The sequence below is a fragment of the Letharia columbiana genome (assembly GCF_014066305.1).
Source record: "Letharia columbiana isolate WasteWater2 chromosome Unknown Sc0000065_s0, whole genome shotgun sequence".
Taxonomy (NCBI): Eukaryota; Fungi; Ascomycota; class Lecanoromycetes; order Lecanorales; family Parmeliaceae; genus Letharia; species Letharia columbiana.
In genome coordinates this window covers 109339-134752 of record NW_023501109.1, presented here as the reverse complement: position 1 = coordinate 134752, position 25414 = coordinate 109339, and the positions used below count along the sequence as shown (strand labels likewise).

At 52.6% G+C, this 25414-nt stretch overlaps 10 protein-coding genes across 10 annotated transcripts; 2 read left to right on the top strand and 8 right to left on the bottom strand.

Annotated features, from left to right (window-relative positions):
* Positions 1-71: 71 nt before the first annotated feature.
* On the bottom strand, positions 72-1391 carry HO173_011632 (uncharacterized protein; the record flags this gene model as incomplete). Its single annotated transcript, XM_037313512.1, has 4 exons — positions 72-198; positions 259-567; positions 623-1094; positions 1169-1391. The coding sequence occupies 4 exons, from the start codon at positions 1389-1391 to the stop codon at positions 72-74; spliced, it is 1131 nt and encodes a 376-aa protein (XP_037159600.1).
* Positions 1392-2484: 1093 nt separating this feature from the next.
* On the top strand, positions 2485-4270 carry HO173_011631 (uncharacterized protein; the record flags this gene model as incomplete). The annotated part of the gene is made up of 11 exons (XM_037313511.1): positions 2485-2603; positions 2655-2707; positions 2840-3008; positions 3098-3105; positions 3171-3344; positions 3419-3491; positions 3542-3557; positions 3664-3727; positions 3803-3859; positions 3940-4076; positions 4193-4270. The coding sequence occupies 11 exons, from the start codon at positions 2485-2487 to the stop codon at positions 4268-4270; spliced, it is 948 nt and encodes a 315-aa protein (XP_037159599.1).
* Positions 4271-4677: 407 nt separating this feature from the next.
* HO173_011630 (uncharacterized protein) lies at positions 4678-5334 on the bottom strand (the record flags this gene model as incomplete). Its single annotated transcript, XM_037313510.1, has 2 exons — positions 4678-5022; positions 5092-5334. 2 exons carry the CDS (start codon positions 5332-5334, stop codon positions 4678-4680), a joined length of 588 nt encoding a protein of 195 aa, XP_037159598.1.
* A 644-nt stretch (positions 5335-5978) lies between these two features.
* Positions 5979-7165, bottom strand: HO173_011629 (uncharacterized protein; the record flags this gene model as incomplete). Its single annotated transcript, XM_037313509.1, has 4 exons — positions 5979-6235; positions 6372-6651; positions 6808-7055; positions 7129-7165. The coding sequence occupies 4 exons, from the start codon at positions 7163-7165 to the stop codon at positions 5979-5981; spliced, it is 822 nt and encodes a 273-aa protein (XP_037159597.1).
* Positions 7166-7762: 597 nt separating this feature from the next.
* HO173_011628 (uncharacterized protein) lies at positions 7763-9058 on the bottom strand (the record flags this gene model as incomplete). Its single annotated transcript, XM_037313508.1, has 2 exons — positions 7763-8877; positions 8944-9058. 2 exons carry the CDS (start codon positions 9056-9058, stop codon positions 7763-7765), a joined length of 1230 nt encoding a protein of 409 aa, XP_037159596.1.
* Positions 9059-12058: 3000 nt separating this feature from the next.
* On the bottom strand, positions 12059-13761 carry HO173_011627 (uncharacterized protein; the record flags this gene model as incomplete). Its single annotated transcript, XM_037313507.1, has 4 exons — positions 12059-12700; positions 12767-13155; positions 13208-13424; positions 13498-13761. 4 exons carry the CDS (start codon positions 13759-13761, stop codon positions 12059-12061), a joined length of 1512 nt encoding a protein of 503 aa, XP_037159595.1.
* A 1613-nt stretch (positions 13762-15374) lies between these two features.
* On the bottom strand, positions 15375-17185 carry HO173_011626 (uncharacterized protein; the record flags this gene model as incomplete). Its single annotated transcript, XM_037313506.1, has 4 exons — positions 15375-16205; positions 16267-16498; positions 16552-16676; positions 16766-17185. 4 exons carry the CDS (start codon positions 17183-17185, stop codon positions 15375-15377), a joined length of 1608 nt encoding a protein of 535 aa, XP_037159594.1.
* Positions 17186-18422: 1237 nt separating this feature from the next.
* On the top strand, positions 18423-19520 carry HO173_011625 (uncharacterized protein; the record flags this gene model as incomplete). Its single annotated transcript, XM_037313505.1, has 2 exons — positions 18423-19309; positions 19361-19520. 2 exons carry the CDS (start codon positions 18423-18425, stop codon positions 19518-19520), a joined length of 1047 nt encoding a protein of 348 aa, XP_037159593.1.
* A 2180-nt stretch (positions 19521-21700) lies between these two features.
* On the bottom strand, positions 21701-22816 carry HO173_011624 (uncharacterized protein; the record flags this gene model as incomplete). The annotated part of the gene is made up of 3 exons (XM_037313504.1): positions 21701-21818; positions 21873-22148; positions 22221-22816. 3 exons carry the CDS (start codon positions 22814-22816, stop codon positions 21701-21703), a joined length of 990 nt encoding a protein of 329 aa, XP_037159592.1.
* A 962-nt stretch (positions 22817-23778) lies between these two features.
* On the bottom strand, positions 23779-25008 carry HO173_011623 (uncharacterized protein; the record flags this gene model as incomplete). The annotated part of the gene is made up of 1 exon (XM_037313503.1): positions 23779-25008. The coding sequence occupies one exon, from the start codon at positions 25006-25008 to the stop codon at positions 23779-23781; it is 1230 nt and encodes a 409-aa protein (XP_037159591.1).
* Positions 25009-25414: the final 406 nt, after the last annotated feature.

Here is a 25414-nt window from a genome sequence, read left to right as displayed (position 1 = left end):
ACCAAGAAGAAGCGGTGTTGGGCGATCGCGTGGGAAGAAGTTGCTTAGAGCTTCGACTTCCATAGGATCGCCTACCCCGGTTCCAGTTCCGTGGCATTCGACGTAGGCTGTGTCCTTCGGGTCAAGTCCGGCTTTCCTATATGCTTTCCGGATGACCTCTTCTTGACCAAGGATACTGGGCTGTGTGATTCCGGATGTCTTTCCATTGCTGAAGGGATGTAAGTCCACGAAGCAGTAAAGCAAAGTTTCGCAACTTACGCATTGATCGCAGTTCCACGAACCACTGCCCGAATAGGGTCGCCGTCTCTGAGTGCAGTCGATAATCTCTTCACGTAAAGAGCGTTGACACCCTCGGCTCTTCCGTAGCCGTCAGCACTGGCGTCGAATGTGTGGCACGTTGATGTGGGGGATATAACCCCGCCCTTCATCGTTCCGAGATGCTGCTCTGGAGCGGTGATGAGATTCGCGCCTGCTACTATGGCCGCATCGCACTCGCCACCCTGCAGTGCGACAACGGCATTGTGCAGGCAATAGATGGTGGATGAGCAGGCTGTGTCAAGTGCAAAACTGGTAAGGGTCAGCATGTTTGATTGTGCATACGTCTTTAACTTGAAAGCTTTACCTAGGTCCTCGAAGGTCGAAAATATAGCTCAGACGGTTCGCCAAGATGGCGGTACCTGAACCGGTGGCGCTATATCGGTGGAGGTATTCTGGGTCCCGGGTTTGCATTGTCTGAAAGTCGACGGTGAAATTGCCAACGTAGACGCCAACGTTGGATCCAGCAACATCTTCCAGCGAGGTTCCTGAGTTTTCGAAGCACTCATAGACCACCTCGAGTAGCTTTCGCTGTTGGGGATCCATGTAGGTTGCCTCGAGATTGTTGATGCCAAAGAATGTGTTCTCGAACTGTCGGACATCTTCGTTAATGAAGTATCCGCCTTTGGAAATCATGGCCCCTGCTCGATCGCCTTCCGGATGGTAATAACCGTCAATGTTAAAGCGCTCCTTGGGGACTTTGCATTGACCTGATTTCTGCTGAATAAGCAGATTCCAGAGATCGTGAGGCGATGAGACTCCTCCTGGAAGTCGGCAGGCTGAGGACATAGTCAGCCCGAAGCACGTGATAGAGCCTACCAAAGTAATCGATAACAGGAAAGGAGTCACTCACCCATGCCGACTATGACCACCGGATCATCTGAGTCAAGCGAATCGATTGTCTCTGGAGTACGGAAGCCATTTACCTGACCATTGGTCCTAACGGTCTGAGGCATCCGCTCTAGCTTTGGTAAATCATGATCATCCTCGGTCGAAGGAGAAGGCGAAACGCTCTTCACAACCACGGTCTCAATCTTCTTGAGCTCGTGTTGCGAAGGCTCGACAACGTTGATCATTACTGATGGCGCCATTACACTGAAAAAATTTAGAAATTCAATGTATAATGCTTGACAGAAAAGCCATAAAGACAGAATGGTGAGGGGTTTGAGGCTTCGTCAAGACTTCGAAAAGTCTTTGAAGCTAAGGTGCTGAACTTCTGATGCTGATGCTGAAGGGCAATCTTGAAGTAATGCAAGTGGCTTTTGTTTATCGCCGTTGCAATCAGGAACACGTTCACTCCAGCACTGATTCCTGTAGGCCGCTATCCGAGTCGGCGTTCCAGTTAAAGGTAGCGTTGAAAAGTATAGCATACCACCGACTGACCAGTCTAGCTTACCAACTCAGGTCCCCACCCCGTAGTGCCGCCGACATATGGAGGTAAGAAATTGAGGCATATGACATGCATCCGAGTGGAGTTGCCGTTCTGGTGGCTTGCATAGCAAATCCAGTCCCGACATCCTGGCTTTGCCACTTCGGAGTCCAACATTCTCGCTTGCGACCATAAATTTCGGGGCGCTGCGTTCTGTACAGGATCCTAGAGCCTCAGAAACATGGCCTGACATTAGTTGTGACCACCAGGAAGGCTTGTGTGCCGTGGAAGGCTGGCTGGGGGTTCGGATCACGCGAGGGACTAACGACATTACAACCGGGGACACTACTGCTGCAAGTATAATCTCCGAGTCTGCAATCTGTGTCAGGACGGAGTTCGATAGAAACGTGGTAGCAGTAAAGTGACAAGCTAGGGCTGTCAGAATGCTGCAGGTACGAAGGATGGCAATATAACACTAACCCCAAAAGACTCTAGTGGTGTCAAGTCACCTCACTTGACAGGGTTACAAGGCTGCTGACAGTCATAACGCTATTTGGCTGGTTTGTTCCACAAATGCATGGGTGTCAGGGCCGATAGTACAGCTGATTGATAGACTTTCAGTGGATCATCCTCTGGTGCCAATGAGCGGCAATCTTTTTTCTCTTGCAGTAGAACGCCCCAGAAAGGTGAAGAAGCTTACCGATGGCAAAGCAACAAGTCCTTGGGCTTCACCCTCGTGTATTGGAAGTCAAGGACGCTGTTTTGCGCGCTGGTGCAGATCGGAATAATATTTCCTTGACATGAGCGCTTTGCAGCCTTTCCCGGTGCCATTGCCTGCTGGGGTCAAATTTCCAGTCAAGACGTTCGCCAAAAGACAGCGGGCGGTTGTTATGGCGCAAAGATATGTCCTCATAACGGGGTAAAACTACTTCCATATCAAAGTGGACTACTCCTGACTTCTGTCGTCCAGTTGCGGCGAAGGCGGCATTGGTGAAGCGCTGGCGAGAGAATATCAAAAGAAAGGTAGCGCTGTCTCCATCTTCCCGTATTGAAGTAGGATTTCTGCAAGCAGCAGTCGCGTTCATTGGAGTGCTGTACTTATCGCGAGAGAATGCGTTGGACGCAAATAATGACTTCTGATTTCTACTGCGACAGCCTGTACTGTTATCACAACCGTGTTACCATGGGAATCGAAAGATCACCTGATCTCTGCCGGAATCCAATGCTATGAACTCGACGTGACCGACGATGCTTCTGTGCAAGCGCTCGAAAGGATCGTGGACAAAGTCACCGAAGGCCGCCTTCATGTACTCGTGAACAATGCGTAAGTAAGACCACATATCCTACCCAAGACCTATCCGATATCATGACCTTTTACCCAGTCACTGACCATGCTTTTTTTTTAAATATCAGGGGCATCTGTCAGTACAACATTACCCACGTCTTCCCAAGCTGCAGTGGCCCAAAGGCTGAATTCCGCCATCAGGCTACACAATGACAGGCATCGACACGGACGTGCAAGAAGTCCAGAAGATGTTCAACGTCAACGTCTTCGGCCCCATGCGAATGGTGCACCATTTCCATCCCATGTTGATCAAAGCGCGAGGTACCATTGTCAACATCGGCTCCGTCGGAGGCATCGTACCGTACATGTATGGATGTAGGTCATTCATGCCCGGTCGCACGGAAGCGACGCAAGACGGTCGGCCAACAACAGCTGACGGTAGTATACAGCATCCTACAACGCGACAAAAGCAGCCCTAGCCCACTGGGCGAATACACTCAGGGTGGAGATGGCGCCACTCGGGTATGCCACATCCTGATTTCCCTGCCCGTTCCCGCTGACGCGGTGCCCAGAGTCAAAGTCACCACCGTAAGTCCCTGTCCCCAACACCGCCCGCAGCGACAACGACCTCCAGCTTTCCATACCGGAAAAAAAAAACCCCCCTTTCCCCTTTTTTTAACCGCGAAAGCGTCAGATCATCTCCGGCAACATCGGGACCAACATCCTCAAAAGCGACACCGCCAGGACCCTCCCCGAAGGTACCCACATGGAAACCCCCCCCCCAAGTCCGCCCCACAGATCCCATACTTACCCTCCCCTTTCCCCCCCGACAGGATCCTTCTACGCCCCACTCGCGCGCGAGTTCCAAGAGCACGTCCAGCGGGTTCCAGGTAAGCCCGAGCCCGATCTATCCGCCCGCACGCGTACTTTTACGCCCCCCAAAGCACCCACGGGACTGAACCCGCCGCAGACACGACCCCCCGCGCCGTCTACGCCAGCCACGTCGTGCCCCAGACCCTGAAGGCGAACCCGCCGGCGTGGTACTGGGTCGGCGCCACCACGGGCATCGTTCGCTTCATGGACATTTTCGGCTTCCGGACCGTTTGGGTATGTTTTTTTTTTTCCTTTTTCTTCTTTTTCTTCTTTTTTTCCTTCTTTTTGGGCTGTCCGCGGCCCCGGGGCGTGTGGGTCGGTCGGTCGGGCTGATGCCGTTTGCCTTCTAGGATTACATCCTCTGGCCCGTGTTCAACCTTGGGAAGTTGAGGCAGGAGACGGAGGTGTGGAGGCGGGGGAACGAGTAGGGTGGGTGGGTGGCTCGGAAATGGGCTGTGGGGTTTTCCCGTTCGGTGGTGTAGTTGGTCTTGTCGGGCGTAGAAAAAATTTGCGATACCGTATCACGTCTCCCTATCCTCGGTTTCGCGTTTCGCTCCGTATGTGTAGGAAGCTAGAGTTTTAGAAAAGTTTCCGTCGGTTGTGTCAGTAGCGATTCGGGAGAGCTTTTCGCGGCCTTGTTGTTTTGAGACACGGGCGGTTCCCTATCGCGAAAAGGTCTGCGGGCGTCCAAAAAAACTCCTCTCCGTGACGAGATTTCAAACGGAGCGAGTCCTGCGCGGGTCGAAGGAGGGAGAAAAAGTTCATATATTCTCTAAATCCACACCCCTCATCCCCCTCCCCGCATTTTCTCCCTCGCCCGCCCAAAAATCCCCCCCTAATGCCCCCGCCCCTCATACTCCTTCTCCAAGTCGCCCAAGAACCCCTCCACCTTCTCCCCCGCCACCCACAGCGGCTGCTTGCAGTCGAGCAGCACGTAGAGCATGCGGCCGGCCTCGGTGCCGCCGGCGGTGATGTTGCGCCACTTGTGGGCCGTGGCGCGCTGGACGCTGACGTCGCCGCGGCGCATGATGCGGGACTCGCCGCTGTCGAGGGAGAGTTCGAACTCGCCCTCGAGGACGATGCCGTAGTCGATGGACATGGCGCGGTGGAGGGGGGACTCGAGGCCGGGGCCGAAGTCGATGAGGCGGACGACGGTGCCGTTGGCGATGTGGAGGCCGGGCTGGAAACCGGGGAGGTCAGTGGGAGGGAGGGAGGGAGGGGCAAAAGGGGACGCGGGGAAAAAACTCACCTCGTTCTCCCGCGCGTATTCGACGTCCTTGTCCCCGTTCAGCTCCACCGGCGTCTCCTTCGTCGAATACGATATCACCGCCACGGCCTGCTTTTCGCCCATGACGCGGTGGTGGTCCCCGGCGTCCGTGACGAGGAAGTGCCCCTTGCCGTCGGCGCCGTGGCCCGTGATGAGGCGTTGGGTCTTGCGGAGGCCGGGGGCCGGGTAGCCCGAGGTGATGAAGTCGTGGGCTGCGGTGGCCATTTTTTTTGCGGTGGGTTGGGGAGGTGGGGTGATCTGTGTGGGTGTTTGGGGGTGGGGAAGGATGCGGGGTTTCTTTTTTTTTCTTGGTTCTTTCTTTTCTTGATTGATTGAACAAGAGAAGGGGGAAGGAAGAGGAGGAGTAAAGTTGAGAAAAAGGAAAAGGAAGCTTCGCAATCGCAAAATGTCCAATCTACCAAAAGTGAAAAATGCAAGACCAGCCTTTCAAACCTCGGTTGGAAACAGTCACATCCCAAGTCACCGCCAGGAAGGTAAGAAGCCTCATTGACTCGCCAACCCGGCACATCTCGTCTCTCGGCGCGTACACGCTCAGTCAGTTCCGTTTGGTGAGTTCGCATAGCTTACCAGTTCCTTCTTAGACATGACCTGTCCTGCATGTGCCGCGGCTGACGTGCATGATGCAGGGTAGTGGAGGATGTTTGAGGCTAGGAATCTTAAGACTGTTGCATTGGACCCTGAAGTGCTAGTTCACTTTAGGAATTACGATAGTGAGGAGCAAGCATGACGAGGGATTATGTAATGACGGAACAGCAAAGGTCAATCACGTGACTACAGCCGGCCTCTCCCCTACACTCGAAGCTGACTAACCCCCTTCTCACTCCTCACCCACCCCTCCCCTCTAACCCCTAAACGTGCCCACTCAGCGTAGTCCCACCGTCGACGATCCAGCTCGCCCCCGTAACGTAGCTCGCCCGCCCGCTGCTCAGGAACATGACCACGTCCGCGATCTCGTCCACCTGCGCGATCCGGCCCATCGGCACCGCGCCCTCCATGAGCGTCTGCAGGGCCGGGTTCGCGGCGACGGCTTGGGAGACCATGGGGGTGTCGACCCAGGAGGGGCAGAGGCAGTTGGTGCGGATTTGGTAGCGGGCGTTGTCGAGGGCTGGGGGGATGGGGAGGGACGGGATTAGCTTCATGTATATATGTATATAGATTATGAGAGGGTAGAAAAGAAAAACAAACAATAGTAATGAAAGTGAACGGAAAAGAAAGCAAAGGGAAAAGAACGCAACACGCACCCGCATTCTTCGTCAGCCCCAAAACCGCATGTTTGCTCGTCGTATACTGCCCCAGCATCGGCGTGGCCACGAAACTCGAACAGCTGGCCATGTTGACGATGACGCCCCTCGTCGAGCCCCGCTTCGCGTTCTTCCCGCTCACCGGCCGCGGGTCCTGCTTCTTCATCGCGGCCGACTGCGCGCGCGTGGCGAGGAACATGCCGAAGACGTTGACGTCGAGGAAGCGTTGAAACTCGCTCACGGACGCTTCGGCGATTTCGGCGGGGGCTTGGACGCCGATCTGTCCGCGGCGCCGGTGGTCAGCGACCGATGCATTCGATTGTATCCTCACTGTATTCAATCATCCATTGTCGATCGATCGATCGATGGCAATGGAAGACAATCGCGCCCGCGGAATGAAGTCCAGACGATAGGGAAACGATCTTTCCGAACCCACCCCGGCGCTGTTGAAAGCGTAATCGATCCTCCCAAACTCCCTCACCGTCTCCTCCACCATGCAATCCACCTCCGCCTCCTTCGTCACATCCACCTGCACCACCAGCGTCTTGTACCCGGCATTCGTGGCCATCTCCCGGCTCTCGAGCGCGGCGGCTTCGGCGGCCGCCCGGTTCATGTCGGCGAAGACGACACCGGCGGCGCCTTCGGCCGCGTAGGCGAGCGCGCAGCCTTTGCCGAGACCGGAACCTGTGGGTTGGGGTGGGAGGTCAGGGGGTTGGGGGGAGGACGGGGGGGGGCAGGGGGAGGGGAGGGGAGGTACCGGCGCCGGTCACGAGAGCGTAGCCGTTGATTTCCATGACGAGGGAGGTTTGAGAGGCCGAGATGGGATAGAGTGGAGTGTGTGGTTGATGTCGCTTTCGATGGTGTTGGCTTCGCTGTACTCTCGTCGTGATGCTAGAAAATTTCGGATTGGAAGTGTTTTCCCGAGATCAGTTTCGAGCAGTGCGCTCGCACGGCGTCGAGTTGGCAGGTTTGAAGTATGCCTTACGAATCAAAAGGCTAGAATCCAACGGCAGTCATGAGACTTATGCAGGTCAGGTCCAAATCGGGAGTTAGAGTCAGATTCCGACATGTGGGAATTGAAGCTAGTGGCCTTGAGGTGCTCTCCTCTCCAGAAATGCCTTGAGCCATCTAGATCGAGATGGAGACGCATGGAGGGGCTCACGAGGTCATGGCTAACGATGTTGCTGTCAAAGTGTGTATTCGCAAAGATGTAGTGACCAAGCAGGTCAGGTGCAGAATCAAATGATGACTAGGAGATCGTCTATTTCAGATATGACCCATTTATCGATGTGTCTAAAAGTAATATATATGAAGGAACTGTCACTGCTTCAGATACTTTTGATAGAAATCGTGAAGGGTCACTCGTCCCGGGGTGGCCACTGCCACGAACATCACTTCCCTTTGGTCTTCCTCCCGTTCTTCACACACAGAATCACAACCTTCCCAATCACATTGTGGCGGTGGTGACCATCTCCATAATCATCCTCCTGTAAGGTTCTATTGACGTCCACGAAATAACCATCTTGGTTGGTTTTGCTGCGCTTACTGCTCCTAGGCCTCTCCTCAGGTTCGTTCTCATCACGGTAGTCTGATTGCCGCGCCAGGTTGGCGAGTACCTTGCTGCAGTTCGCCAGGATTTCAAGATGATCTGGGGAATTCGTCCCAGACGAATCCCGCGATGGCGTTGACGTTGGAGTCTTTGGGGAGGCCTGTCCTGGCTTTTGGTCGTCGAAGGAACTTGGAGCCCGGCAGGTGCGACAGTGCGAGCATGCATCGTTGTTTTTTCTGGTGCTTTCCGACTCAGTGTTGGCATTTTCAAGATGACTGCCGGATCTGGGAAAGGCTTGATTTGCAATATTCCTCTGCAGAACAGGAGACGAGTGCGAGTCTGAGGCTCGAGCGGTTGGTAGAATGTTCGTCTGCTGGTTGGAAGAAGCGACGCGTCTAGGCATCGGCCGGACCATGGGTCTAGGCATATGGCTGGACGTATGCCTGGGATTGTTCGTGCTGGCTGGTAGATTGGAAGCCGGAACTGAGTTTTGGTGGAAGCTTGGGATAGCCCATTGTGGGTCAGACAAAGATTGACTATCCCAATACTCATTTCTCGAAACAGCGGGGAGTGTTGGCGGCCCGGACGCAAGCGATCCGAGTGGTTGCATGTTAGTAGGCTGGTATGAATTGTTCATGGCAGGACGTCCCATGTGAGGAGTCATAGACCGGTTCATTCCCACAGAGCCAGCCTGTGCAGGCTGTGCCATCGTGGTAGAGACTGTGTGATCCGGAGGCAGCATGTCCTGGGCGTTGAAAGCATCAAAGGCGTCGTATCCCTCTTGAGGCTGGTTGGGTCGGGATAAATTGTGCCGATCCTCCTGCCCGTTGAAGGAGAGCGAAGGACTCGGATAGTCGCTGGTCCCCGGAGCCCCTTCCATTGTATAGGAAGATGTAAACGATGGTGGAATAATGATCTCATGGGATACAGGTTCACGTTGTTGGCGAAGTTTGTCTCCTTGGGTGGAGTATTCAGCAACTGCATGGAGTCTGGGACTAGACCTAGAGACAGTGGGATACTCACTGTGTCTCCGCTGTGACAGTCTGTTCTGAACTCGCTTGCGGACTTCTGGTTGATTGATCCGCTCCCATTCCTCATTCCCAACGGCGTCTTCCATTTCCGCATATGATGACAACATGATGGGCGTTGTCAATAAAGCAGTACGCGCAGCAGCCTCTCGACGGAGGAGCAGTCAGCAATAAAGGTACCTGAGATAGAGGACCATGCTCGACCTGTGACATGGCGAAACACTAAGGCAAGTCGTTCCGGGCAAGGGAGCTACTCACCGCCATTTCTTCAACGGCTGGCCTGAAACCTGAATCCCACGGGCGGCTAAGTGTACGTATAATACGACGGGCTACGGGACGGTCCAAGGGAATCGACTCACGTATCATGGTCGGATCGAATACTGTAATAGGTAGGGACATTGCCTGGGGAAAGCTGGTACCATACGAAGACCGACGTCGAAGAGTGAGTGTTGGCTTCACATCCATCGGAGTTCGGGGAAGCCTTTGATGGTCAATGGATTACGTGCATTAACGATACGGAGTAAGCTGGGCGGGATTGGCTAAGGGAAAGCTGAAAGCTGAAAGCTGTGGTCGACGAAGGCCAAATTTACAAGATGGTATATTCCTTTCAACGGTTGGCTGTTTTAATTTATAATACCATCGTATTGTACCTTAATTAGTACTTTACAGTGAGGCTGGCCTTGCCGATTACCGACCATCCCTGTTCCCTGTTTTTTCATGATCCATAAACCTACAGTACCATCTTACCTACGTACCGCTAAGACGTAAGCGAAAGTTATCTACTTTGTACAGATCGAGAAATTGTGCTGGGTCATCAGCGGCGTGGATACATCAATATGACAGACTAGGCCGCCAGGGTTCAATAATACGATCCGTCCCCTGTCCCCGCTACCGTTGACGTGGGTGCCGCAGTAAGCTTATAAACTTGAAAGGACAGTATGATTACTGTGAACAACGGCAGTCTATGTTGTACTCGCTTAGCTCAACCAATGACCAACAGCTGAAAGCGAGGGATTGAGCGGGAAGGTAGACCCTGCGCAAGCGTTCATTGGTGATTGCTTGATGCAGCTGCATGTTACGCTGTTGGTACTAGCACCAGAACCGGGAACACCACGATACCCACCCACCCATAAAACCACCAGCAAGGTTTGCGGGTAATGAAGTACCAATCGGAAGACCCGATCCACAAGGGCAATGACAGTTTACACGTGTTAGACCCCCCACCGCTACCACCCTGCTGCCTGCACAGTTCGCATTCTATCGACATCTGACGAATCGCCATGGCCGAACAATGTTGGAGACCGTGTGGGAGGAGTCGTCGAAGGAATGAAGGCATTGTGTCGGAGGCTAGCACCTGATCATGCAGTGCATGTACGCCCCAGTCCTACATTGCGCGTAATTCCTACGGCTGCTGGATTGGCTGATAGCTACACCGTGGTATTCCAAATTTGGTGCCTGCTGCCGAGGCGATCGGACCCGTGCTCAACGTGGGACGCTGTCTGATAGAATCCTCCCTTACCAAAAGGTCCAGTCACGAGACTGGGCATCGAATTACTGATCAAGGACCTATGGGTCCAGTTGCAGAGTTGAGAATCTGGAATCCTCCCTGACTAAAAGGTCCAGTCACGAGATGGGCATCGATACTGATCAAGGACCTATGGGTCCAGTTGCAGAGTTGAGAATATAGAATCCTCCCTTACCAAAAGGTCCAGTCACGAGACTGGGCATCGAATTACTGATCAAGGACCTATGGGTCCAGTTGCAGAGTTGAGAATCTCGCAATGAGCACCCTTGACCGATGAATGCCGGACCAATCGCATCACTAGCGTAGCATAGGACTCAGCCTCTTTCGATTTGTGGCCCAGCAAGATTCTCTCCTCTCCGGTAGATAGTACCTAGTTCAAGTAATTGCGTAACGGAAAGAATCCTGGACACGCAGTCTGCATAGATATGGGACAGCTTACTAGCAACAGGCTATGGGGGATTAAGGACGCTCAGAGAGCAGATCAACAAGAAACCAAACGAACCGACCTGTAACGATAGCTGCCTCAGGCACTCAGCAACCCTCTCATATCCGAACCGACAGCACACGCGGCACAAGTGGACATGCCAATCACACAGCAAGAAACAGGCCCGAATGGAGGCCCGAACAAGCGTGTCCTCGTACCCCAGCGCTAAAAATACTCCCACGTCTACGCGGCATAGATAGACCTGGAATGAAAAAAAAATTAGCTGCACACACGGGAGTGGATGGGTGGGTGGGTGGGGGAGAAGAATGCTACGGCGTGGATAAGAGACGAGATTGGGATCGAGAGCCAGCTGCTGGTTTTAGACAGGGTTGTTGGGTACCGTATGTAGGTAGGTAGCTCGTACTGGACACTACCTACCCAGTTCTCCCGCCGTTGACACGGACTCCGAACCATCATATGCGAACACCAACCAACCCCCAGTCCTTTGACGGTGGCGATCCCACGCGGTTCGAAAAAGACCAATGTGCGCGGAAAGTTTTTATTGGAAATGGTGTGCATTCAATGGTCTCACATCGTGTAGAATAGTTGTTCATATTGTCATGTTCTATGAAGAAGTAGGTATGTAGGAAGGATGGAGGTGACTGGGTACCTATCTACTCTATGGTGGGAAGCCACGCTAAGGCTATTTGCCATTATGAGAAGTAGTCACAACACCTATTTGGAACTTGGTACTGTGTGGACATGCTGGCCTCCTATTGGCTGATTCCAACAGTTTTGGTCCCGTATCCCATCGCCTTATCCTTATCACAGGACAAGGTTCGAAACGGCAAGATTGATTTTCTATTACAGGATTTTAAAGATCTGCTCATGAAGGATAATGGCGACATGGAGTATTTCGTTGCGAAAAGCAGGCGATATGAAGGAACACTAAAATACAACGAGGGTCTTTTTCGATGTTCGGTCGGAAGCCCTGAATCTGAACCCCCCCTGCCAGACGATGGGATAGCGTAAGAATACAAACGAGTGACCTTGTGGCTAACAAGCCATGCTACCATGCATCAACATCTCCCCACAACATCCATCATCAACCCCTCCCCTCCCCTCCCCCTTTCCCCACCCCATCTCCTGCCCCCCCCCCCCTCAAGGCCACTTCTGCGGGATCGGCTTGTCATGGCTAAACACATCCTTCGGATCCCACAGATTCTTCAACGCGACCAGCCTCGGCAACTTCTCCGCCCCGAACGTGTAGATCGGATCCTCGTCCCCGTGCGCATAGCTGACGTAGATTTCCATCTGGGGGAGCCCGTTCGTCTTGACGAATTCGCTCCGCAGGTCCACCGCCAGCGCGTTCGCGTACGCGCCCGCGGGGCTCGTCGCGCTGCCCGGGAAGGCCATTTCGAACATGACCTGCGCGTTGACGGCCCTCCAGGGATAAGCGGTGGCGTCGTCCGGGACGGCGAGGACGGCTTGGGTGGGGAAGAATTCGATCTCCAAAACGGAACCTTGCGTTTCCGGGTACTTGGCGTACATGGCGCCGTATTTGTCGAAGGCGTCAATGAAGGTGGGTGCGGAGAGGTTTTTGACTCCGGTCGCGAAGCCGGAGTGCGGTTTTCCTTTGGCGCAGACGCTGGCGTCGAGGGCGAAACCGGCGGTTTCGAGGAGACTGCTCCAGGTGAGGGTGTGGACAACTTGGACGACGGGTTTGAGGTCGAGGAATGGTTTGATGAGGGTCATAAAGGTAGCCATGGGGCCCGGGTAGACGGCATTAAGGATGATTTCCTGCTGTTAAACGGTTAGCAGATGGATTTTGAAAATCTAAACAAGGGAAAGGTGAGGGGAATGACTTACAACGCCAGCAGTGGAATTGTAAGCAACGTAACTGATAAGGGAGAGCTCCGGCGGAAGCGTTCCTGAAAGAGATGCTAAAGTATTGAAATATGACACATTTTGAGGAGCCAAGAAGATCATATCCGCATCCTGGACTACACCACCGTTGGTAAGGTCGTGAACCTGGTAAGTAGCGCTCGTGACAACACCGAAATTCATGCCGGCTCCGCGGAAACCCCAGAAAAGGTCGGAGTTTTGGGTCGCGGATGCCGTGACGAGATTGCCAGCAGCCGTGACCAAATCAACACTGAGCAAGCTGTCAATGATCAAGCCGTGGATACCTTGGTAGCGGCCCACGCCAGCTCCCATGGTTCCACCGACGAAGCCAACACACCCGCATGAGCCAGTTGCTTTGTTTTATTCAGTACGGTATCCAGTATAAAGAGGATGCAGAGCTCTTACGGATTTCTTTACCCGCAGCGTACAGTGGGGCAACGACTTCGATGAATGTGATGGCACCAGTGATTGTCATGGTACTTGCGGCTTTGTCTACATTGACAGACTTGAGCCCTCCCATGTCGAGCTCAAGACCATTCTGGATTTTGTTGAGGTTGATACTGAACGAGTGGCCCCCACCGGTCGTGAGAAACGGAATATTGTTGGCAGTGGCAATTTTGACCTAGAGGCCAGCAAATATTAGCGAACACATGCCCGAAGCAGCACCAGGTGATATGGGACGGAGCGGTACTTACGACGGTGATCACGTCTTTAACACATGCAGGCTTGACTGATGCAAAGTAGGTCGGTTCCTCGTATGTGCTCCATCTTTGTGTGGTGAGGTTGGCATAATTTGCTTGGCCCGGGAAGAATACTTGAGTACCGGAGCACCATGCATGCTGTGGCTGTGATAGCAACGATTTGAGATCTGGCGTTGCCCTCTCAGCCAAAGCATAGGAAACACTTCCAGCTAGAGCAGAAGTGCCGAGGCTGATGAGCACAGCTAAGTTGGCCAACATATTTCTGGAATTGAAATTAAGATAGGAGACGTTTGATAATATGAATGACCTGAAAGGGTCTTCAAAGAAAGACGAAGCCGCAGTTGCCGAAAGAGTGCTGACAAGTAGGCAATGCTGATAGAAAAACGAACTCAAGATATTCGGATTCCTTACTCAGATTTATATCCCGAGCCTTTTGAGATCTCCGCTTGGCACCGCGTGGCATCACGTGTAAGGCAGGGAGCGCGGGAATTGAGATCTCCATTCTTGTACCGTATTCGTCTTCCACTGCTCATCTTCGGGATTCCAGAATGGGCCATGATAGCCTGATTAGAGAGGGGAGCTGGACAGCTGACAAGCTGAGAGAAGCAAGCGGCACAGGCAGTGTGACAGCAAAAACAAACAACGCCAAACAAAACACATCGGTATTGAAATGGTTGGAACTATGGAAGGCCAATTTGCCACTAATCGCAAACGCAGGCGTGGACAAGCGAATGGGTGTGTAGTAGATGAGACGAAACTGAGGATGATGGAATAAATAAGCAGGACTTAGAACTGAGCCGCAATGAGGCGGATGGCTAAGCTGATTTTGGGGATGATATTCCAACGAGATCCACTTCCATTGTTTGATCAGGGCTACGTGGGAATCTAGCGAGCCGCCAGGCAGCCGTGGTCTCGGGGTGAGGGAGATTTGGGTGGCCAAGTAGTGACCCAACCGCAGGAATTGTCGGTGACCGAGAATTCGAGGAGTTTCAAGTGGCGAGAAGAGCTTTGTGGATGAGGAAAAGTTAGCGAGGGCAGCTACAGCAGGAGACGAGGCTTTGCTTTTAACATCTAAATTCACAAATCGTCGAATTCACACGGAACTTTTTCGGGTACCTACCTACACGCACGTTAATGCAGGGTCCACGTGGACATCCATGGAAATCGAATTCGTTAGCTCGCTTGCTCTTACTTTGCCTGAACTTGCTTAAGCGTGGTATGCCATTTTCCCCGTAAGCAATGAATGCCACGTTCCGTCTTCTTTGCGCGTGTACATGAAGCACAGTCACCCATTGACTTATCCTCGGCATACATTGCAAGATGCAAAGAAAGGCGTGAGGATCGGGGATTGGTTGGCAAGCGTTCCCGAATGTGATCGTGGTCCAACTAGGTAGCTAGGATTCTCTGGCTGCTGCTGAAGGACCTTCCTATTTGAAAGTTGACGTTGCAGTGATAGTAAGGTGCTTGTATTCAGTAGAGGGTAGGGTGAAGTACCGTAGGTAGTATCGAGGTATCTACTACCTTACCGAGCTTACCTAGCCAAGGAGTGCAGGAAGCCACGCGGGTTCCAGAACTCGTCGTACACCCTAGCGCCTAATTTGGACTAGGGTGTACGACGAATTCTGGAACCCGCGTGGAAGCTAACAAGACGCACTAATCTAGCGTGATGCTAAGCTAAGCCCCCCACAGCTGCGCCAGGGCTGAGCATAGAGTAGGAGTGGGGACACGTCCGGAGTAGGTATGCAAAGCGGCGTCGATAAGGTCACATGGCATGCGTATCTTTGTGCCTTTGCCAACAATTAGGTAACATCTTAGCAACTCTCTAGATAGCGTTCTACAAAAATCATCTTCAGGCAACGCCCATAGCTATTCTAACTCGCTATCTTCTCCTCAACCTTGGATTCTCGCGCTTGGATATTGATCCACATGTCCCAATGGACCAGTAGAGCCAGGTTATCCGCCCTCCACACATTGTTGTTGTCGTAGATGCTCGGTTTGAAGACTCGGAAAAACTGTCGGGATGGATTAGCCAACGCCACGGAAGGAGCAGGGTAGACAATGTTTACTTGACTCATGAGCTTGTACGTCTCCATCAGCGCGATGTTCTTGCCAAGACAGATTCTCGTCCCGTAGCCCCAGGTAAGGATATGCTTCTCCATATGCACGGCTCTCGCCTCATCCTCCAGCCATCGCTCAGGGCGAAACACATCAGCGTCTTCGCCGAACATTTTCTTGTCTCGCTGGATCACGTATGGGTTGGCACCGATCTCAGCCCCGGCAGGTGCATGCACGCCATATAAGTCCATCCCGCCTTCGGACACATATCTGGGGATGATCATTGGGGTGGAAGGGTAGAATCGAGTAACCTCCAAATGGCATGCTTTGAAGTAAGGCATCTGTTTGACCTGCTCGAAGAGTGGAACTGGTTGGTTGAGCAAGCCACGTCGGTCGAAATCGTCGATTTCAGCAACGAGCTTCTCGTAGACTCCTGGTGTTTGCACGACGTATCGGACGAAGCCACAGAAGAAAGCAGCTGTGGTGTCAGATGCAGCAACCATGAGCACAAAGCATTCTGTCTTCACTTCATCGACCGTGATTGGGGTACCATCGGCATTCTTGGAGGCGAGTATGTTGTCAAGAAAGTCACCTCTTTGAGAGGCTTTGGGGTCTTCAAGTCGCTGTTCGAGAAGCTTGTCTCTAAACTACGTTGGCTCAGCCTTCGGAACCAAAAATTAGCTGACAGGATAGAAAGCTTGGTCTCACCGCCATAATTTTCCCCGTCCCACTACCATCTCCAGGTTTGGGCATGGCAAAGCGGCGGGTGAGTGGATTCTCGAGGAGTGGTCTTGCAAGCCATGGCAGCGCGCCAACGACAGCGGCGAACGGCGCCATGTCATGGAAGTTGCCGATCAGGTCCTCAATGTCACGCCCCTCTTTCACGAAGCCCAAAGGTTCGCCAAATGAGAGCTGGCAAATAGTGTCATACGCAAACCATCTTCATTTATCAGTAGACTGCTGCCTGAGGGATTTGGAGAACGCTAGACATACTGGGACCACTGCGCGAAATCCATCTTCTCGCCTGTCTGGGCAAATTTTTCGTTCAACACAGAGGTCCACTGGACGACTCGAGCATCAATCTGCCCCTCAAGAGGCTTCAGATTGGTAAGTGTGAACTTGATGTATTTAGCCATTAATATAGCCCATGATATCGAAGGATGAAGAAGCAAGCATCTGTGGTAGGATACCAATTGATGAAACCTACCGAGTTCGCAACACGCTTTCTCTTTGCAGCATGGTCTTCATGCTTGATGGTCTGGAATGGAGGAGCCAGTTCGCCCAACACGCCCGTTGTATAGACGTCAGTCTTGTCCACCCGCCGGTGATAGATTTGGGGTAGAAGCAGCGGATCGTTCACGGCCAGCAAGTTGGGCGCGGCTCTCACCACCGGCCCATATTTTTCATGGTATTTGAGACCCAGAGTGTGAGCTTGCTTTGTATGCAGTATCCACAACTTGAAAAAGTCGGAGACGGAGCCCCAAAAGGGGCCTGGAAAATGCCGTAGAGGATGGAAATATCTGTTGTAGATGCCACGATATAGACCATAAAAGACAGCGAGGCCAAGGCATAGCCATAAACCTCGAAGAAAAAGCATCATATTGGTTTCGGGCATAGTCAGAGCCATGTTCAACAGCACAGTATACGGAGAGCAAGGTATTCAGACACGGCACCTTTCTCGACCCAATGCTGGATACAATATGATCCTGCATGGGCTTCGCTGTACCTGTTCGCCCGCCATTGGATACCAATGATCTAGATTACTAAGGCTCATAGCATGCTCTGCCCATGGCACCATCTCTCTTTCCCGGCTACTCAACCATGGTCAGGTTGTAAAATCAGCGCTCTGAGCGCTGATGCATGTTGGGTCAGAATCACCGATTTAGCTTTCTCTCAGGGAGACTTGGCCAAGCCGACGACTACGGTCAAACATAGCACCAGTGACTGCATGAACTACTCGTAAAAGATAGACTGATGTTGGAGCACCCATTGTTGCTCGGTTTACCGGATTCCGATGGTAATTTGGCGCAGCAGTCAGCACGATAGCTGCTTTGGAGCTTGTCACGATGCGAAATTTACTAGGTTCGAGCCTTGAACACGCCAGTACCTAGAATAGTGATTCCGCGCCTCTGACTAGCGGTCAGCTTTGCAGGACTACTCGTAGGGTGGAGTACCTTAGTGCTGCAACCTAGAGAATCTGGATCACTGGCTTAGCGGTGAAAATCCTGATGGAGCTGAAGGAGCGTGGGATGCATTATTGCAGGCGATCCTAGCAGTTTCGGAAAGGAAATTAAGGTAAGTCTTAGAGCGGTATTTCAAACCCGAAGCTAAGATCGGTTCTCGGTATCTTACCATTCAATCAGCTCTAAAATTAAGCTTCATTTTCAACTTATGCAATCCTTTTCACACCAAAGGACTGTTTCTTACCAACTCCGCTGCCGCTGCTAAGCATTCCCTTTTCATGCACTCTTCTGACATCTAACCTTTGCACTCGCGTTTGACTGTCTTCGTTGTTCATCTTTTCGTCCTGTGGTTTGTCCACGATAGCAGCATGCCGGCAAGGGCCAGCAGGATGTTGGTTGGTCACATCAATCTATCCGTGCATCCGAGTCGGCCTTCAAGTCATCCAGGCATCCTCTGCAGCAGTGATTGGATAAAAGAGTACTCCTAGACCACCCTACTAGCGTGTTGCAACGGGAGCCTAGGAATACTTGCAGGCTTCTCTTCTTTACCTTTGGTTTGATCTTATGCAGGGTCTCGGAGGAGCAATGACGAACGAGATGTCCTCTTCTGCTCAATATACTCACTTCATTCTCCATCCCCACCCATTCCGCTGAACATTCACCCCCAATTCTGCCGCCAAGATGAGCGAGACACTCAAATTCCTGTACCGCCAGTTCTTCCTCACTCCCCCCAAAGCCAACGTGGAGAAAAGCAATCTACGCGGCCAAACCGGCATCGTCACCGGCGCCAACATCGGTCTCGGTTTCGAAGCTTCCCGCCAACTCCTCGAACTTGGCCTGAGCCACCTGATCCTCGCAGTCCGGAGCAAGGAAAAAGGTAACAATGCCCGCATCGAACTCGCCCGCGAGGCTCCTGGGGCCAAGATCGAAGTCTGGGACCTCAACATGAGCAACTATGAGAGTATCAGCCAATTCACACAGAGGTGCGCTACGCTTCCGAGACTTGATTTTGCCATTTTGAACGCCGGAATCTTCAAACCGGAGCTGGAAATCAACAAGGTGACCGGCCACGAAGAAGTCGTGCAAGTCAACTATCTCTCGACCGCTCTCCTCGCCATCCAACTCCTCCCCGTCATGGACAAGAAAAATAGCACCCGCTCCAGGCCTGGCACCATCACCATCGTCGGTTCCGAAACCGCCGAATGGGCCATGTTCAAAGAGCAGAAGCAAGACCCCATCTTCCCTGCCTTCAACAATCCCAAGAACTTCGACATGCAAGATCGATACTACACCTCCAAGTTGTTGCAAGAGATCCTCCTGATCGAAATGTGCCGTACCCTTCCGAGTTCCCGGGGAATTGTCAACGTCGTCAACCCGGGCTTTTGCTACGGTTCGGGACTGCACGCAGAGGTTACGACGCGATACCGAGCTCTCGGTATCGTCTTTACGGCCATCAAGCGTATGATCGGCCGATCGACGTCCGTTGGGGCGCGGACGCTCGTGGATGCGGCAGTTGCGCAGGGACCGGCGTCTCATGGGCAGTATCTCAGCGATTGTGCTCGTTACCAGTAAATCCCCACGCCTTACTGATCATAGACATTGCTGATTTGATGACTCAGCTTTCCCCCACAGCTCTCGGGACAGAAAGGGGACGCCTTGTCCAAGAGGGTGTGGAATGAGACTTTGAAGGAACTCTCATTTGCCAATGTCGAGGGTATCCTAGGTAGCATGAAGGAGAAGGAGATGACGGGGAAGAGCAAGGGAGACTACCTGAGATGAGGCCATGCGCACAGGTTGGTTTCCACTTGGCGAAAAGCGTCATCATATCTCAAATACTTGCCATGCCAATACACAGCCAACCATGTCTTTTGCTTTCCGCTGCCTTTCTTGTGATTGCCGTGCTTCCAAACTTGATTTATCTTCTCCAACGAGCGAATTCGAATGACACTCGAGCAGAATATCACGTGAGTATTCCAAAGTCGTATGCAGCTTCCGGGCGCACAACCGAGCTCCGAGTTGGTAAGAAAACCCGCAGCAAAAAATGCTCAGAGATTTCCACTCCGACGCATCCCCGTCCACGATCCCACATTCTCATCCAAAATGCACCTCCCCACTCCCATCATCAACTCCCAACCCTTCCCCAACCCCGTGCGCCCCATCCCCGACCCCGCCAAGCGTAAGTAATTCCAATCACGCATGCCACATCGCGACGCCATACACCATACTCCGCTCACCCTCATCCATCCATACACAAACTCCCCATCCGCTCAGAGATCCCCCGCAGCACCATCTCCGCTTTCCCTCCTTTCCGACCGCGATCGCGACAGCCGGACAAAAACCGTCAGGACCGTATCTACAAACGACGCCTATCTTTCCTTCTTCCTTCTTCCTTCTTCCCTCTCCCATCCCCCCCCCATCTCCAGCACCTCCACCCCCCCCTCTCCCATCCCCTCCCCCCCCCCCCCAAAACCCCCCCCCCCAATCACCCATCCCAAACCCCCCTTCCGCTAAACCCCCACACGAGCCCCAAATACAGCACCGCCACGCAGCGCGGCCCCGCCAGCCGCGCGTGCAGCAGATATGCGGCCGCGAGGAGGAGGACGGAAAAGGCCAGGGCGTGGGCGAGGAGGAGGGCGCGGTGGGTTGGGGTTGGGGATGGGGTCCTCGTCCCCCCGCCTCTGCCTCTTCCTCTTCCTCTGCTGCTGCGGCTTCTTGTCCGATAACGGTGGGGTTTGCGCGGGGGAGGGGGTCGGTCTGCTGGATCTGGGGGTGGGCGGCGGCGAGGGCGAAGCGGACGGTTTTGGGTTTGGGGGTTTTTTGGAGCCTTTCGGCGACGGTGGTGTTTTTGTTGGCCATCGTCGTCGTCGTCGTCGTCGTCGTGGTGGGTTGTCGGTGGCGGAGTCGATGATGCGCATACGTGTACGTATACGTATACGTGGGAATAGGTAGTAACACTTTGACAAACCTACCACACGACAACGTACGGTACATTCTCGCTCGCGTTACCCATTCGCCACGGCTGCCTGTCCGAAGTATGATGAGTCATTCGATTGATCGATCGCGGCGGTGTAAATCGACCACCCCCCCCCCCCCCCCCCAGATTCTCAAAGCTGACCCGGCCCCAAAATGACCGTAGACGTTTCGAAGTAGGTAGGATGTATGTACGTCTGACATCCGCGTGTCAAGTGGAACGATGCAGGAGGGTGACTACCTTACCCGCCTCGGATGCGTCTCACTAATGCATCTTACGTGCACACTTTTTCGTCTCACTAATGCATCTGACGTGCACAGTTTTGCGTCTCACTAATGCATCTTACGTGCACACTTTTTGCCTCTGACATGCCCCGCATTTTGTGGCCCGGCTGACTGCATCTCTGCTCCTGCCGGAACGTTGCATGCGTTATCTTGCAGGCTGCGGATGCGACTGGGAAATGACTGATATGTTGTCAAGCGATGCAGTCGGAACTGTTGGGATGGCGGCGGCCATCCTACAGGATTCGGCACCGCCCTCCCATCTTACGCCTGTTAATCCCACATGAAGGTTTTTCTCGACACGGTGACACGTGGGGCCACGACTCCTGCCCATGTGGCGTTACCATTAACAGGCTTCACTTCCTTACGCGGTCATTACAATGGTCACGTGATATTAATCTTTTCAGATTTGCAAAGGAAGACATTTTCAGCCGGTGCTAACAGCACAATAAATATCATTAAAATGATAAGATACACGCCAATAAATGTTTCTGTATCTCAGTACCTGGATCAAAGCGCGTGTAATACTGAATAGCTGGATCCTTGCAAGTGTTTCATGCGCTCGTGGGGAATCTTTGGATTGTCCATGCTCAAGCCATTCTGCGCTTGCCGTGGATGTGTTCATTGGGATCACTCGCCTGGGCAAATATCGAGCAGATTTGTCGATCGTAAGAGAAAATGGTGTCGTCCTGCCAGCCCACTAAAGCCTAAAGCTCAGTCGTAATGCCTGGTTGAATCTTCTCGAGCTTCTCCGAGATCTCGGCCCAGAGTTTCTTTTGTGTGGATATACCTTCGGGGCTGGTGACGAACTTTGATTGGCCGTTACTGTAGAGCAATTAGCCTTTTGCATCCCAAGTGACTCTCTACATATATAATTACTTAGGAATCTTGCTGCCGCTGATAAACACCCCATGTGACTCAGGTCCTACAGTCGTTGCATGGACAAGTGTCCGGCTACCTTCCTCAGCTGACCACGCCATAGCAGCTCTCATGACTTTCATTGCGTTGCCGGTGCTGCCTGTCAGACTACGCGTTAAGTCCGTGTAGCAGAGCCCAGGATTAACGGTGTTGATGATGACATAAGGTTTGGCGTTGGCAGTCTTCTCTGCCATCGATCGGACCGCGAAAAGAGACATGAGCTTGGTGACTTGATACCTGCGTTGTGAACCCATAATTAGCCCACATAAATTGTCCAACGACAGCAACAGAGCAAGGGGACATTCTTACCGATCTGACATGCGAGCCTTTTTCGGATCGTTGCAGGCCGCGAGAATTCCGGGTTCCTTTCGCTCAGGAAATTTGGTGTAGGCATGTACACCCGAGCCAACAATGCTGATGATAGGTGTAGTACCCCGGTTGTTTGCGGCGGACGTACGTAGCGCTGGCAATACGAGTAATGCGAGAAGCACGGTGCTGATGACATTGACCGTAACCTGACTCTCGTTGTCCTCGAAGAGCTCGAACTTCTCGGTAGTGATTCCCGCATTCAAGACCACAGCATCAACGCGGTCCAACGTTGCGACTTTGGCGGCGAATTGTTTGCACGAGGCATAGTTGGAGTAGTCGAGCGGCCAGACATCAATGACATTGGTAGCAACCTTGGAATCCCGCTCGATTTCTGCTTTGGCGGCTTCGCCTTTTGAAGTGGATCGCACGGCGATGATGACTTTTGCGGCATGTAGCTTCACAAAATGCTTGACAGCCTCCTTTCCAAGACCGACATTGGCACCGGTGACGATAATGGTCTTGCCTGAGAAGTCGGCGGTGGGGACCGGAGGCCTGGTGAAGAATTGGTTGTGAAGTTCGTCGAGAAGGGGTCCCATGGCGAGAAGGTGTTGAGAGACGGGCAAGGAGATTAGTGTGATTTACTTTGGATTCTATGTGGTGATCAGTATGTGAGGCCAGTGGTGAAGTGAATACACTTACATGGTAGATAACACTCTCATTGAAAGGCAATGAATAATATGATGGAGAGGTGGTTGTCAGTATGTCAAGTAAAGGAGGTTGGAGCAAAATGGATGTGAGAGTGAGAGTGAGAATGAGAATGAGTGCAGCTTGAGAAACAAGAGCAAAAAAAGGTGGGTTGATAGCCTTGGCAAAGCGGCAGCTTGCGAGAAGTGCAAGTTGAAAGAAGCCAATGACAATGTTGACAGAAGTCCCTGCATGGGAAGCTACGGCCGGACATTACCCCGACTTCTAGGTAGCCGTATCATGCATTCCGCGTAATCTTTAGACATCTGTAGAGAGTACTGACTTTGATATGGACATGATTACATTTGAATTTGAGGCCCATCATCATCATCATCATCATCATCATCATCAGAAGAAGAAGAATTTACGTGGTGGATTTATGTTGTTGTACTTGGGATGGCCCTACCTTACCGTTAGGAAGCCTTATTCTTACTCTAGATTGTGGTGTCGTAACATCGGTCGCGCTAAACAAGCGTTTCTCATAACCATCTGTATCAATACAGAGCCTGTTTGGAATTTTTATCCGAAGCTCGGCTGGAAGAACATCGCCTCTACGAGTAAAGGTCAATGCACAGCACCTGCGCGCGTAGACTCTACGAGCATCGCCGAGAAGACCAGGAGAAGCTCCGAGTCACATGCTCATCCATGCGACACTGCACCGTCTAAGCACTCTGGCCCAATTGGTTCATGGAATCATGAACTCGATGTACAAATGATTTCTGTAGCCAATCAACATTTTCACCTACACCCAAACATGCTCGCCTCTCATACAAGTTTTTGCAGCCGTTTCTATCGTAATGTATATTTACCGCCATCAAGCTTTATCCCGGCAGGCACTCCAGTCTCTCTTCACCGCCTGGGCTTTCTGCTCCAGCAAAAACACGAGCTTTCCCCACGCCGCTACCTGAGAATTGTCCTGGTATACTTGTTGCAGCGTCATCTTCGCCACCATCTCCTTGAATCCTGCAACAAGTGACTCTACCTTCCGGATCTGCATCCACCACACCTCCCGCTTTAGATTGCATTCATCTTCTCCTTCGATCTCATATATACCAACGCTGAATTTGGGCGACCGGATTGGGGTCATCGCACCTGTCATGATGAGTGACGGGGCATTTTGATCGTTGTCGCGTCCTGCTTGAGCGCCGTTGCGCTCGAAAAAGGAGATGATGCGGGCGATAAGCATGCTGATGGTCAAGATGGACGTGTAATCTTTGCCGGGACAGGTACAAGCTAGGACGCCAGTGCAGAGTTTAATCGCTTTCTGGAACTGTACAAGCTCGACATCGAATGTGGAACATTCGTTGTCGAGAAGCAGTACCGGCAGTAAGGAGAGCTGCGTGATAATAATCTCGTTGCAGCGGCAGGTGTCTACCATTGAGGAGCTATCATTTTGGAGGTTCGACGTGCTGCAGGAAACGCACTGGGTGTTCGATTGCGTGTAGGAGGGAGGTTGTTCGGCTATGCTGTCGTCGCGGCTACAGGATCCGAGCTCTGCATCGGAGGCGTTGTCAAAAAGACCGGGTCCGTGGTGTTGGACACTCGACATGTGACCTTCATCTCTTCCGAACATGAATTGGTAATGATCATAATTGGCGGGCGACCCTTGCGACGTTGCGGATTGGTTGGGCATGAAAAGATTGTTGTCAAATGTCCAATCTTTCTGCAATTGCTGCCCGTTGAGTAAGTCGGAAGAATCCGCGCTAGACGGTGGGAACAATTGGAGAAATTCTCTCGGATCTATGGTGCTCGAGGAGCTTGAAGGTGTCTCGATACCCGTCGTCGAGGTAGGCGTTGCCGGCGGCCTGGCCACGGTGGCGTTCTTGCCACCTCCGTCTGCCTTGGTGGACCCCTCTCCGCTATGCTTGCCGGATCTCTTCGATACGCCATAGACGCAGCGGCGGTTTTGTCCCTTCAAACATCGAGCACAACTCGGTCTCGTCTGGGAGCAGCGAACCTTTGCTTCGTTGCAGGAGTCACACGATGCCCGGTACTTTGGTACTTTTTCTCCCCCGTTAATCTGCATGCGAGAAGCGTCCGCCATGGTCCAGACGGTATGTATCTCCCACCTGAACTCCGTCGTACTGAGGGCCAGAGAAAGCCAAGTCTACATTGGGTCGCAAGGTCAACCAAGCTGCGGGAAATTGATCAATCCGTGCATGAGTGATAGGCATCATGTATAACGCCACCCTTTCATTTCTGCCTTCGGGTACGTTTCGTATTCAAGTACGGTGGTCGATCATTCGCTTTGTTTACGATTTCCAGAGCAGGGTAAGAGACTAGACTCCTAGTGGATAAGGGTTCATGCCTAGTGAGCACGTTCGCTTATCCGTATAGCTGGGTCGAGAGAGCTGACATCCATGATCCTGAAGTAATGCCACCGACGATGGCCTTGAAGGAAGCGTGCAGAATCACCAGGCTACAAAACGCGTACGGCGTTGTTGACCAAC